General features: G+C 39.7%; 1 protein-coding gene across 2 annotated transcripts in view; it reads right to left on the bottom strand.

Moving 5' to 3' along the window:
* Positions 1-1,647: 1,647 nt before the first annotated feature.
* The window catches only part of adgrd1 (adhesion G protein-coupled receptor D1), a 30,624-nt gene continuing 17,474 nt past the window's right edge, over positions 1,648-14,797 (bottom strand). For both annotated transcript variants that reach the window (XM_034596136.1, XM_034596135.1), the window contains 12 exons: positions 11,674-11,747; positions 10,951-11,074; positions 8,226-8,329; positions 7,791-7,902; positions 7,319-7,472; positions 5,026-5,092; positions 4,721-4,787; positions 4,470-4,561; positions 4,233-4,359; positions 4,091-4,132; positions 3,703-3,795; positions 1,648-3,606 (listed from right to left, as the gene is read on the bottom strand). In XM_034596136.1, the coding sequence (XP_034452027.1) occupies positions 3,511-3,606; positions 3,703-3,795; positions 4,091-4,132; positions 4,233-4,359; positions 4,470-4,561; positions 4,721-4,787; positions 5,026-5,092; positions 7,319-7,472; positions 7,791-7,902; positions 8,226-8,329; positions 10,951-11,074; positions 11,674-11,747 (1,152 nt within the window). In that variant the 3' untranslated portion in view covers positions 1,648-3,510. The remainder of the gene's footprint in view (positions 3,607-3,702; positions 3,796-4,090; positions 4,133-4,232; positions 4,360-4,469; positions 4,562-4,720; positions 4,788-5,025; positions 5,093-7,318; positions 7,473-7,790; positions 7,903-8,225; positions 8,330-10,950; positions 11,075-11,673; positions 11,748-14,797) is intronic.

The following is a 14,797-nucleotide window of genomic DNA, read 5'->3' as shown; positions in this document are numbered from 1 at the left end:
AGCTCCCAAAGTAAAGCCAAAGCCTTTTTATCACCACTTGGTGACTGGCTGCAATATAGGTCGATTGCCACCTCCATGTTAATAGATGAGAGATAGACCAACCTAAAACATCTAAGTACACGTCAAATACATTTTTCTCAAAGATGGTTTCTGTCTTTTTAGGTAGTTCTCATCACAATGATGTATGTTCAAATGTTAATTCTTCCAATATTTTTGGTTTTACCTGTTGATATCATGACGTGCGACGTCATCATTGACAGCTAAGACTGTCTCATGATTGGTCAAAGGCGTATATCAATAGGACCTTGCTACCAAGGCTCCATCCCCCAATCGCTACTGCGCAAACTCTGGCTCCAAATGTGCAAGATGGTGCCATTCATATCTGAGGTACACTCAACAAAAGTATAAATGCAACACTTACATTTTTCACCAGTTAAAGTCAAAGATCTGAGATTTCCTTTGTGTATTTCTCTCAAATTTTAACAACAGGGTGAGCACCTCATATTTGCAATGGTCACAATACAAGGCCACTCTAAAATGTGCAGTTAATGCAATACAAAGCCACAGATGCCACAAGTTTTGTGGGAGCATGCAATTGGCATGCTAACTGTCAGAATGTCCACCAGAGCTGTTGCCTGTGAACTGAATGTTCATTTCCCTTCCATAAGTCACCTCCAATGGCTCCAACCGGCCTCACAACGTGTAACCACGCCAGCCCTGGACCGCCACACTCTGCGTCTTCACCTGAGAGATCATCTGAGATCAGCCACCCAGACAGCTGATTGGGCAAATGCTCAACTTCAATGGCGTATTGCACTTTGGAGAAGTGTTCTCTTCACAGATAAATCCCAGTTTACACTGTGTCAGGCAGATGGCAGACAGCAGGTAAGGTGTCCGGTGGGTGAGCGGTTTGCTGATGTCAATGATGTCAACAGAATGGCCTATGGTGGAGGCAGGGTTATGGTATGGGCAGACATAGCTACAGACATCAAATACAGGTGCTTTTTATTGATGGCAATTGGAATGCACAGAGATACCATGATGAGATCCCCAGGCCCATTGTGGTGCCATTCATCCGCCTCCATCGCCTCATGTTGCAGCATGATAATGCACGGCCCCATGTTGCAAGGATTCTGGAAGCTGAAAACATCCCAGTTTTTGAATGGACCGCTCACAACATGTCACACCTGTCAAGTGGACCAATTAGCTTGGCAAAGGTGAGGTGCTCACTAACAAAGATTTTAACACATTCTAGTACAAAATTTGAGAGAAATAAGAGGAAATCTTACATCTTTTACTTCAATTCAAGAAAAATGGGAGCGAAAACTAAAATGTTGCATTTATATTTTTTGTGTATTTTAACTATACCTATCTATATAGTGCTTTTACAGTCCTGTCCACCACTCAAAGCACTTTATAGAACAAGTCACATTCACACACACACACATTCATTCTTTTCTATCACTCTCCATTAATACACTTCCAGTACAATCATCAGGGGTAATTTGGGGGTCCAGTGTCTTGCCCAAGGACACTTGAATGGAGACTGGAGGAGCCAGGGATCAAACCACGACCTTCTGGTGAGTGGAAAACCCTGTGTGATCATGATCATAAAACTCTTTCAATGAAAACAACACCGATTTCTTGTCATAATCAGTTTTTTTTTAATAAAGATAACTGGAAGCATAAATCATAGTACCATAAAACAACAATCACTAATGGCCATATACAAGCTTAGACATACTACAAATATTTAACTTTAAATCTGACATAAAGAGAGAGCACAGAGGGACTTACAGTAAATCCTGTCTCAGGAAACTAAATGTTGGTACAGTGTAATATCAACAGGACATTTAAAAACATGCCATCTCCCTCTATTCTCACAGTATGTTAAGACAAAAAGCAACAACCTCATCAAGTCCCTCTGTTGTAGACAAAAATTCATATTTTATTTTACAAAAAAAATTATATGAAATTGTATAAGAAATGGGCAAAAGAAATAGCATAAGTTCACAGAATTGTCCAAAACACAACCACTACTACTCAAAAAGCACAACATACCGCAGCTTGCTAGGATGTGAGGTACTGCAAAAACAAACATAGCATTCAGGAGAGAAAACACACAGAAAACAGAATTTAACAAGAGAACATAATGATTGTTGAGCTGTGACACTTTACAGGAAACATGATGAAGAACGCAGAATCACAAATAAATAAATACATTATTTATATCAGAATTACAAAGGGTCTCATCACTGATCAGTTGTTATTATGCTGTTGTTGTGTTGTGCTAGGTAAAATTAGCGGTTTACCATTTGCAGTTTTTCATTAATGAATATCGTTACTGTCACTGTTTTTAATCAATAAATCTAAGACAATATTTAAGGAAAATATGTCTTTTTTCTGTCTATAGTTTTTCATTTGTACCAACCATACCCTCCAAATACTGTACTTATCATCATCTCAAATGATTTTACTGTGTGAGACAAATTGCATGTTCAAACATATTACTGTGATTTTAGGGAAAAGTTTGAGAAGTTAGAAAATGTTCTTTCCTGCTGAGAGTTTGCTAAAATAGAAATAGTCTTGTGAACCAAACATTCTTTGTTGTGCTTACTTTATTTATTTAAGGAAATCAGTTTCCTAAAGTTGTCTGAGTGAACACAACTATTAACGAAGTCAGAGTAACTTGCTTTAATTAAACTGCTAAATTAAGTGAATTCAACAATGAAATATAAAGTTAACATAACTTGAGACTAAGAGTTAAATGTACTTGTTACTGTTACTGTTTTTCAAGGCATCAGTATTTTTTATATTAAGATCAACTTGTGAGATTTTACAGTGTAGTCTGGCACCACAATGTGTTGTTTTCACACATTGTTTCTGGTGCAGATTAAACAAAGGTGGTATGACACATCAACTGTTGAGCTTTAGAGATGCTAAAAGGCAGATTTTTTTAACTGGACCGTGCCAGACCAGCTGTGTTCACCTGAGTGAACTATAGCTGCTGGCAGTAACGTCATATTTACCATGCAGACATGACATGTGGTATCGACCGTAACACTTGGCAAGAGAGCAAATACGTTTCTCAACTATTCCCTTAAATAAACCCTGACCAACCATTAAATCAATGCAATATAGCCAACAGATGGACCGGACAACAGACAAACCGACACTCTCCACTTCACAGGACGCCATGGCCTGACCCTGAACTGCACTCATGGATCTTTAGACTTTCTGTCACTTTACTGACCTGCTCCTCAAAAATCCCTACGTTGATTGTAGGAAAGTGTTTTTATGGGACAATAATAAGGCACAGTCCTCCTCGTCTGTTTGTCTTTGAAATGAGAACAGAACCCCTCATTCATTAATGTCATCCTCTCTGAGGTGAACGAGTTTACAATTCATTGCATAACATAGCAGGAGAGTACTCTGGCCAGTGTTTGTCATTCTGTCACCAGTGAGTTTCAGGTTGCTCTCCTGCCACTGACATGATGGCCGTCTGCATTTCTACACGGCGGAGAGGTCCATACGATTGGCTGAGTTGGTGCTTTTGTCCCATGTGTTCATCTTGGTAGGCGTCACACCATCCTTGTTTCCATTCATCTAGATGAGAAGATGGGAAGGAGAGAGTTAGACACCGGCTGACAAGAAGAGAACAGCTTACCTTTTTTTAAGTTAGCGTCGAACAGCAGCACTCACAATGTCCGAGTTGAAGGGCTTCACATTGATGTTTCGGATGGAGCTGCTGGTGAGGGACCACACCTTGGTTTTATGTTTGAAAGCAGCTCTGACCTAAAGAAAGATGTTAATGGTGACAAATGCAATCCACTTTTAAGCCAAAAGTCAAGTACAAATACACTTATTACTCAAGACAATTAGATCACAACAGAGAACAATGTCCCTTTAACAGAAATTAGAGTAAAGAATCATTTGAATAATGTCTCTAATGCTCGTTGTCTTTCATTGTATACCTGTCAAAGTGAATAAATACATGAATACAAAAAAATGATTTAGTGTTGAATTGTTTCTACCATAGGACATGACATAACAAATATAAACAATCATATAACATATCAAACGTATTTACCTCAGAGTTGAGAAGACAGTGAAATAAGAAAACAAAGAATCCCTAAAAGAAAAAGGGTAGAAAAGTGTCAATTTTGGGAGACAATTTAAAAATAACTCCTCACAATTTAGAAAAGAAGTGATCCTGTAGTGAAACAACGTACTTGTAATGAGTTAAACACAGCGAAGATGTACAGGAACGGCAAAGAGTGCGAGTTAAGGGCAAGAACGCCAAAGATCCAAGAGATGCCGAGTATAGGAAGCAGCACAGCTACAGCCTTTGCTGTCAGCCTGGAAACAAAACAAGAGACAACAATGTTTATATGTTCAGCTTTTAATACAAGTACAATAATCAATGATTTAAAAATGATTGGTCTGACCATGAAAATCAATAAACTCACTTGACTGCATTGGCATCTCCATGAACCTTGTAATTCTCTCCGCTGATTCGAGATATGATCCTGGTCACAGAAATCAGGATGCCAATGTTCACCTGGAGATCAGAAGAGAGCTTATACTGTGAATATAGATGAAACGCAGTGGCACAGGAGATATAACTTTGTGTTTTTCCTCCTTTTACAGAATAAAAGCTTACAGTGAATTCAGATTAAAATGTCGATCATAAAAGGGGAGCAATGGGGAGATGACTCACCACGATGACAAACAGAGCCGGTGCCACAAAAGCCCAGACGGCTCCATTCTTCAGTGAAAGCCAACAGCTGAGAAAGCAAAGACAGGTGCAGGAGTTAAAGAAAAATCACATTGTGTCTCCTTCCTGTAATGTAAATATGGAACGATGTACATTATAGCTGTTAACCTGAAGGCATTGGATTTAATGTGTTTTCTTTCATAGGTGATGTCATTCTTACACAACACCACCAAGCTTTAATGTACTCAAATGAATTCCATATAATCCTGTATATATATATTTTTTTGTTAAGTGCAGGTCATACTTACTTGTCAACTTCGCCATAACTGTCCAGAGCTGATGTCATGGACACTACACATATGACCAATGGAGAGCCTGATAAAACACAAAGAAAACCAACACACATGTTACAAATTCACTAATGTCACATAATAACCTTGACTGGATTTGTCTGATGAGGGGCCCTGGTCCCTGGGGTAATAATGTGATGTGAAGCAGCTTAGTTACATCTGCTATACATTTTTAGTTTATTGTTATATATATATATTGTGAGTGCAGTGTGACTGGTTTGATTCTGGCCAGGGACCTTTGTTACTTGTCATATGCGCTCTCCCTCTCCCTTCTTTTCCTCTCACCTAGTCACTGTACACTTTCAAATAAATCCTACAAACAAATACACATTAATAAACGAGACGTCAGTGCTCAAAATAACATTCTGAAATCAAAAAGAATCCAGCACTAGATCAACACAAACACAAATAAGGGCATTTAGATAAGATCATAATGCAAGACACAAGCATTGTCCTTTAGTGGTGATAAATGTATACAAATTTAAATAATATTTTGTTTACATTCCTGGTTTCCCAGCAAAAGGCACTGGGTTTATCCTCGAGGCCCCACAAACATGCTAAATGTGTTATTATAAAAATCTTACAAAACTATGGAGCAGACTATGAAGTCCCTACAGGTAATAGATTAGAACTTGTTTGCACATGATACATATCTTGTGAGAACAAGTAAATATATGAACAGCAAACAATTCCTGATGATGACAATCTGGTGTCTTTGTATAATAGCAGCAAGAATTTTATTATATGTCATTCCACAGTCAGCTGAGGCTTTGTGCATCGTGGGAGATGCTTATATTGTTTTGAAATTATCTTGTGCGCACAAGATGAAAAAAATATCACTTGTCAGGACTTAAGGGTCTGTGTACATATTGAAATAATAATAATATTTTATTTTAAATTGTGCAGTGTTTACATTCATGTTTGCCTTCTAGCCTTCTTCTTTTATCCTTGTCTTTGTTGGCACATGGTTCTTTTATTTAATGCGCACAACCTCCACCAACAAGTTTAAAGTGCATTGCTCCCACGCTCCTGCTTGTGGACAGTACAAATACTGAAATCTTCAAAACTGCTCCATGAAATCTAGTCAAGTCACGCACTAAATCTGAGGATTTTAGGCTCCACCCGACTCTGGACCTGATTCTGGGGCTGTTGCCCAGATGCAGGGATGGTAATCGGCATGATTCACCAACATTCAAATGTTCTTAGATAAACAGGAAACTAAAACGTGATCAGGAAAAGTCTGGCAGACTGAAAAGGTTTTGACTAAGGCCACAGGAGTCCAAGTTAGCACATGTTTTAGCCAAAGAGTGATTTCAAAAATGTTCATATGGTATTTAGACTTCCAGAACATCATCTTAACACTTGCCTCACCTAATTTGACAAATATTGAACACTGTGACACTGTGGTCCAAACAAGCAGCACCTGTCTTTGTATATACTTACTTTTCCACATACTTAAACTCAGTAGTGGTTTTATTTTTCTGCTGTGCTGCTAATTGCTAATTTCCATGAAAATAAATTATTCTACTGCGTCTTAATCTTTTGGCTTCTAGCATGTTACAGCACAAGGAAACTTTTACTTTGTGGGAGGAAACATGAGATAAAGTAGTCCGCAGCCTTTATCACAGCTAATAGCAGCAGCAATTCATTATAAAATGAGTATTTACTTTTTATGTATAACAGTTATACTTCAGACTGTCGGACAACTCTCCAGCACATAATTTGCAGTTGGCCACACGAGATGAAAAATTACTCTGGCCAGAAGAAAGGAAGTAATAAAAAGGGATCATTTTCCCTCTAATGGCTTCAGCATGTGAAAGAGAGACCATGCATTCCCCGGCAGCCAAAGACAGTACACGTATGTCCCAGGTTCTTTTCATCTGTCCATCAACTCTGGTTCGCTCTGATCAGGAGAGGCAATTGTTATGCTGGAATGCAACTCAAAGCACATTCAGACCTTAAAAAGCAGGGTCAGAATTATTTATTTGCCACAAATAATATTTGGCCAGTTATGTGGAATAAAGAAATACTGAAGTCATATTCACACTAATGGCCTGGCATGAGGCAGAGGTGGAACACTGGGTCAAATTAGGGACAATAAAATAAAAACCGGATCCTGTATTCTTCAAACAAGAATAACATGAGAAAATGGAAATCACACACAGAAACATCACGCAAGGAACAAGTGGCGGGCAGAAGTGAGACGTGTGTTTGTTGTGGTTTTCGTCTGAGTGTGTTGGAGCAGACCTACCCCAGCCGATGCCGTAGTAGTAGAAGTGTTTGCTGCCCTCTGAGCCAAACACCTTCACCACCATACTGTAGAGGTGGAGGCCCTCCACCAGCATCCAGGCGAAGGCGCTCAGGAAGAAGAAGTGTAGCAGGATGGCCATCACCTTACAGGGCAGCTGGGACACGGCACAAAATCAGATTAGGCTTTTACCATCAAAACATTCTCTTCTCATTATTATCTGTCTGCTTTATTATTCACAGGCATTTTGTTTATCCCCATTTGTCTTTTTCTCTCATATTCTCTGTTCTGTCTTTCTTCTTCACCTTTTTCTTTAAGATTTATTATCTCTCATTCATACTTTGAATCATTTAGTTGTGGTTTCTTTTTACCACAATTTAAATGTTTACACTGTAGCTCGCTTCATACATCATTACAAACTTTTTTTCAGGAATCATTCTAATAATTGGATCAACAACACAATCTGTGTACTTACCGTGCCCGGGTCAAAGCGAGCACTGATGAGCAGTAAGATCTCAGCCACCAGGAGGGCGAAGGACAGGTTGGCATGGATGTGGTAGCGTTGGTTACGGATGGTACTCACTGACCTGCAGAGCAACAGAAGGACAACGTCACTTACAATACAATACAACTTTATTAATCCTGAAGGCAATTTGGTTTATGGCCACTAAAAGAAAAAAACACGAGACAGACATTTACTGACAGATATCCACTGAACAATAACATAATCAAACACCATAAAAGAGCTGTTCAGTTGTGTTGAGCTTAATTTCTTTAAAAATAAAAAAATATATCTGTGCATGTAATATACGAGCTTTGAATACATTTCATGTATGAAATTAAATATACAGGTTTATCAAATAAAGTGCATGCAGTATACGTGTAACTCTGTCTGACTGGTGATACTCACGACAGGACTGCAAAGGTGACGAGAGTGATGGTGAGACACAAGATAGAAATGGAGCAGCCAACATAACCAATGGTTGATAGTGCCACCCGGTGGCCAGTAGTGAGCTGTGCACAGAGACAAATCACCATCAACAATGGAAAAGACAACATGTAAAATCATTATTCTTTAACTTTATGGTGGGTTTGTTCATTGTGCCTCCAGCATACAGGTGAAGCTATTTCAGCCTGTTTCATTCTGCCTTCATCTTTAAATTCAAAGGGCCCCTGTGGAAATTGTGATGATGACAAAAGCACTGACTCTCATGAATATTTCTCAGACATTCTGATCTCAACACAATGACACTGTCCAAAAGCTTTAGTGTCGGTAAAACGCTAAGGTTGAGGTCCCAATTTACTTCTGCAACAGTAAGAATTAATATATGCCTGTTTTTAAAAAGAAAATAAACATAATAGACACAGTCACATATTCAGGATATCTCCCATGAGAGGTTTCTGCAGGAAGGCACGCAGTATCATCGAGGCCCACGGCCATCAAGCACACAGACTGTTCTCTCCCAGAGGTTAAAGTGTGGCAGTGATAATTATGTTCCTCCATTGCATAAGGTCTAATGCATCAATGCTGTGTTGGTGTTCATGCTATTTTAAATGTGTGGGTTAGATTCTCTATTAACCGTCCTCACATGTGCCTTGTCATTACGAGGGCAGAGGAGTCCCAGCCTTCCAGGAAAGGGATATGTGGGATGTTCCCTCGCAGCTGAGGGATAAAGCAGCCCACTAATTAAAGAGTGGCCGAGGGCAAGTATAGCATCAAACAGAATCTATACTTAAAAAACAGCAGTGGCCCACTTAGCTGCAATAAGACGTCCTCTATTTAAAGTAGCCATTGTGGAAGCCGACCGCACTCCCATGGTGCATATTCTTGGATAACAAAGATTAAGACTGTGATGTTTATAGGTTGGGTTCTCCACATTGATCCATATGCAGATAATGTAAATGTGTTCAGAGAAGAGAATGAAGATTATCCCAGATGCTTTAAAAAGGGACAGTTTTTGAACTTTTGAACCGTAGAGAAGGTGCGGTGATTGGACCACTGACCTGTGCAGCGACCCAAAAGAACTACACTTAATCACAGACTGTCTGTACAAACCACCACTGAAACCGATACTATGACTGTGTTGGTCTGCTTACAACGGACACATGGGGGAAAGATAAACCTGCCAAAGGCTGCAGTGGGGGCTTCTGTTTGGCAGGTTACTGTGTGGTGAACCGCTGCTTCCTGCCAAATTATCCTCCTACAAATCCTCTTATTTCGTAACAAAGACACACGTGTGAATAGGACTGGCACAGATGGATAAACCTTTCCACAAGTAAGTTGGACGTTTACTGTTTCTGGCAATTTCTCAACAACAGATTAAAATAACTATGGAGAAATCCTTTAATTATCATATTTCAAAGCAGATATTTGACATGTCACAGCAGGAAAAGCCAACGTGTAACTAATTGCATTATATTGTATTGAAGAATCCCAGTGAGCGACGCAAAATACCAGGACCAGGGCTTATGAAAAAAACTCCATAATGGAGTTAAAGATGGTGCCCATTCTTTTGAATGTAAATTGCTCCCACTGGCCTTGTGTAAAAGCTCCCACTCAGCACATAGACTATGACATTGAGCATATAAACCTTTCCAAGGCTCAGTAAAGGTTCTACAAATATAAAAACTCCATGGTTAAAAAAAAACATGCAGTGCATCAAGTGATAACTGAACTTGTTTGTAGTCCAAAGCACCATGTCAGCAGATCTCCAGATGTCTCTTTTCTAAAGTTGGTCTATGGGGAAAATGAGTTTTTGGTCTGCAGTACTGTGAGAGGCCACTGGGACTCAGCTAATCAGAGTTTCATGTGCAGATACCTCAATACAGCGAAGGCCAAGAACATGAACCTGAAGCAGCTTAATGGATCTCAGCCATCTTAGACTTTTCCCAGTCTGATATTTACAAATGTCTTCTGGGAAAGATTTCAACAATAATTAATTCTACTAATACAACATTATTTAGTGGCCCAAGAAGCTGTAAACACATTAGATATAAAGTTGATATAGCTAATAGTGTTAGCAAAGAGTTGCCCATAAAACCCTAAGAGATATGGTAAATCGTCTGTATTGTATATTGTGCTTTTATATTTTTCACTCAAAGAAGAATCCCTACTTTACAGTGCAGGTTTGCCAGCCACCCATTAACACAGTACATCTATGTGCCACTACCGGCACAACCGTGACAGGTAATTTGGGGTTCAGTATCTTGCCCATGGACACTTGGGCACACATAATGAGGGAGATGGGAATTGAATTGCCAACCCTCTGGTTAGTAGACGACCTGTTCTACCTCCTGAGCCACAGGAGCCTGAACTCCTGGTGGATGCAAGTCATTTACTCTCTTTTCTTTTGTTGTATGTTCACCAACCTCTAACATTATCTGGCTGCCATGTGGGTCTATCATTGAATACAGCTGCATGCTGGAGATGAGACCATGAAAACAGTGAGAGTGACTAAAGCATCAAAATTCTGGACTCCAAAGTCAAAACGATACACTTAAAGAGGCTAAGGCACTCAGCAGGACTGAGTAATGATACTTTGTGGATTCATGATGATGAGCAAAACATTTCACATTTCATTTGTCATTAGTCATTTGATCAGTTGCTATCATTAAGTGCAGCCACAGTGTTATACCTTTAAGGGAACCACTTGCATCAGGATGGCAAAGTTGGTGAGGTGGTTGCACAGGCACACAGAGTACGTCATGTTTCCATCTGAACGGACGCAACCTTTGTTGGACCATACTCCCTCATTTGAGCTGGAAAACACAGCAATTATGAATTATTCACAGAAAGAATTTATTCAGAAGTATATTAAAATACCGATGCTATGAAGAGTAAATTTAGCGCATATAAAAAAAGCTAGACAAGGTTTTTATAGCAGCGCTGCTGGCAGGGATCATTCAATATGATCCACAGTGGGAGGCACAGGGAGAAATTTCTTAGCTGAAGTTAGAAGGGCATTCTGACAGGACCATCTCATAATTCACATTTGTCTTGAGTTTCGAGGCAGAGAGGAGTAAGGAGAGGAAGCTTTTGAATCCAACTAAAACACCCTTTTAAAATGATTTATTCTGTCTAAAAAGTGCTTTGGCTCCATTTATCAGATCACCATATTTTTCACACAGCACTACAACTCAAGAGGTGCCAAACTGAAACAACAACACATGTAACTCTGGATGGTTTTGATTTGCAAAGGGGAAATGCACCTTTTCCAAGTCACTGGTCATTTTTTAGGATTTAAAACCTAAAGGCTTAAGCGAAGAACATGCAAAGAGTCAACAATCGAGATCAAAATCTCTTTGGCTCCACATCTGAATGAATGATTGAGACAAGCTGAATTTACATCACGACCCACCTGTAGTCCAAGAAGGCACAGTAGAGGAAGACTTTATTGCTCTGATTTAGTACTTGGTCTTGCTGTTCTTTGTTCTGAAAAAGAAAAGTTGAATAAAGTTGAGATCCTTAATTGTGAGAGAAAAGTATGTGATACAGGAAATCATTTGCTTTATGGGGAACACTGGTGAATTAAAGTGCATGCTTTGTTGTCCTAAAACTAATAGCAACCTGTTTGGAAAATTTATTCTAATGACAGCATGGAATATTTCGGTCAGCAATCAGCAGCAGTCTTTCCTTAATGCTCATTGGCTTTTTCTTTCCATTTGCACACTCGACAGCAGCATCAGATCTCAATTGTTCAGTAAAGATAAAAGCAAAACATAATAAACTGGAAAGGTATTGTACACAAATCAGTATCTTAAAATGATTTTTCATTTTTCATTTTTACAAACTAAAAAAGGATTCATTGGTGCTTATAGTCCAGAAAACGGAGACTTAAACGTAAGAGATCTGAGATCAAGATAAGCCGCAGATCGACACTTAGCAAAGGTGATTATTACACTGAGGGGAAATCCCTACTCTCTTTAGGAATTTGATTATATTTGATTATAAAATCACTTTTTCCATGTCTTTCCTTAATATGGTATTTGGAGTCCCAGGAGACAGTGAGCTAATGGCCACAGTGCAAGAATGCAGTAATTGGGGCTTGGCCCTGGTTCCAGGTCGAACCGCTACCCTCCTCGGTCTGTCATCTGAAGAAAACAACACTTCCATTGGCTGGTTGGGTGGATACCGAGAGACTCCACACCTCTACTCATTCCCCGGGCCTCGACTCGACTCGCAGACTGAGTAAGTGTATGATTAGATGGACTGTGTCTGCACCATTTCCTTCTGGAAAAAGTGAGAGTGAGAGTGAAACTGACAGTCAGGCTGTCTGTTTCCTGGCACATGGGCCCAGTGATTCATATTACAAAGCATAGCACAATACGTTGACTTCATTGTGTAACCAAATCGCTGCTCTCATTCTGTCTGTTTTGCACATGCAGCTCTTTAGTCATAATGTATTGGGACCCTGAAGATGAATGCAATACATAGATATTCGTTTGGCACATTGGAGCCGGAGGGACGATGCGTCCAACAGCCATGAGAGACAGTGTGTATGCAGTATATACACACTGTCATCTTGAGCCAGCTTTGAGGAGCTGCATGCAGGCCCTTGGGTAAATTTACTGCTCCTCTGTGGACTTTAACAATTCACTTTTTTATTGGGTTTTATATTAAAGCAAGTGAGAAGAGAGAACAACTGTAATCTGCACACAATTGTAAGTCTTGCTTTAACGTGTTATATTTGTTCTCTAAACTTGCTGAGCTTTTATTGTTCCTGTGCAATGAAGGACGACTAATTACCCACATTAAGCACAAAATGTAATCCCTGGCTCAGGGGAAACAATCCATCATCATCAAACTCTCATATACCCACGAGACAAGCTAAAATATACATTGACTAAAAGACTAACATACATATAAGAGGTGCTGTTTGGCCATTCTTCCTCTATAGCAACTGTCTGTTTGTGGAATATCCATCTTGGGATTTTGAGTTGCTATCTGAGGCGAGGAGCAGGGGCCCAAAAGTCACTGGCGAGTGTTAAAATGCACTCGGAGATCTGGCCCAGCTTTGTGAACAGGCTGTTGCCGCCCCTCCTCGTCCCCCCCCTACACGTCCCACCCTCCGTTGCCCCACGGCCTCAGCATCTATACCAGCCAAGACTGCAGCTGGCGCTCCAACTCTTTATTAGCAACAGAAGGCCAGCAAACGCCGCCTTGGAAATCAATTTGAGCCTTGTAAGGAGAATAGACGCAGAGGGTAAGAGAGGGAGAAGAGGGAGCGAGGGCCAGTGACGGGAGAGTGATGCAGAGTGATGGGCTGATAAAAGAGAAGACTCTCTGAGAGAGGGACAGAGAGAGAGGCTGATAAATCATAGATAGTCATGGTGTTTCTGGTACTTCTGTGTCACCATGTCTTCCTCGGTGCAGTCGTCAACCACAGCTTCCATCTACAGTTCGTACTTTAACCACATGTCACTGACTCCTCCGCAGCAGTTCACAAATATCAAAAGTTATCAATCTCCATATTCAGCAGAAGAAAGAACTATTTCGATTATTTTCTTTTGTTAAAGTACCAAGTGCTTCCAATGACTGTGAATGTTTATGTAATGCATTATAAGATGCAGCTTTTTTTAACTACTTCATAAAGTGTTAGGTATTTAAATCCAGTAGTAACCAACCAAGGGGTCAAGACTCCTCCAAAGGCTCTCGAGCTGAACCTGAATGGGCATGAGTTGATTATCACAAATACTCATATTTTGTACGTTTCCGACAAAATACATCTGCTGCTTGAGCTCAGTTGCATAGAAAGATTATTTTGAGGACACAGGGTGGAATTTAAAACATCTGTATTTCCTAATGCACCCAAAATGTCTGAAGGAGAGGTATCGCAGGTCGTTACTTCCTGCAGCAGAAAGACTGTAAAACCAGCTCTGCTCCCAGTAGAACTACACCCACCCATTAGGGACTGCACTTTTACTCTGGTTTTACTCTGCAATATTCATTCAGTCTGTGCAATTCAATGGCTTATGTGCAATCCCTTCCACTGTATGTATTCTTGCACTGTATATATTCAGTTTTTACGCCATAAATACTTGTCCTTATTCTATTTATATTATATATATATATATATATATTTATTTAAAAAAAAACATTTTTACATTCCCCTGCAATTATGTACTAAGTATTGCATGTTTATTTACTATTACTTGCTGATGTTTATTTTTGACTGCCCTCTTGCTGCTGTAACATTGCAAAGTTCCCCGTTGTGGGACGAATAAAGGATTATCTCATCTTATCATAATTTGTACACAACCTAATACAGCCTAATACATGGAGAGAGTCTTGGGTAACTGGATGGTAAGAAAAATACTGTACATAATGTTGCAACTCTATAGGAGTGTACAAATGCGTCATGTCATCATCATAACACACTAATAGGTAATAAGATAATGTTTTACATAATAGATGTATAATGGTGTATCCTGCTGACTCGCTGATACAAATACACCCGTATCAGCCATTCAGCCCAACACGCC

The sequence above is a fragment of the Hippoglossus hippoglossus genome, chromosome 9, assembly GCF_009819705.1.
Source record: "Hippoglossus hippoglossus isolate fHipHip1 chromosome 9, fHipHip1.pri, whole genome shotgun sequence".
NCBI lineage: Eukaryota > Metazoa > Chordata > Actinopteri > Pleuronectiformes > Pleuronectidae > Hippoglossus > Hippoglossus hippoglossus.
This window is presented reverse-complemented; position numbering and strand designations above follow the sequence as displayed.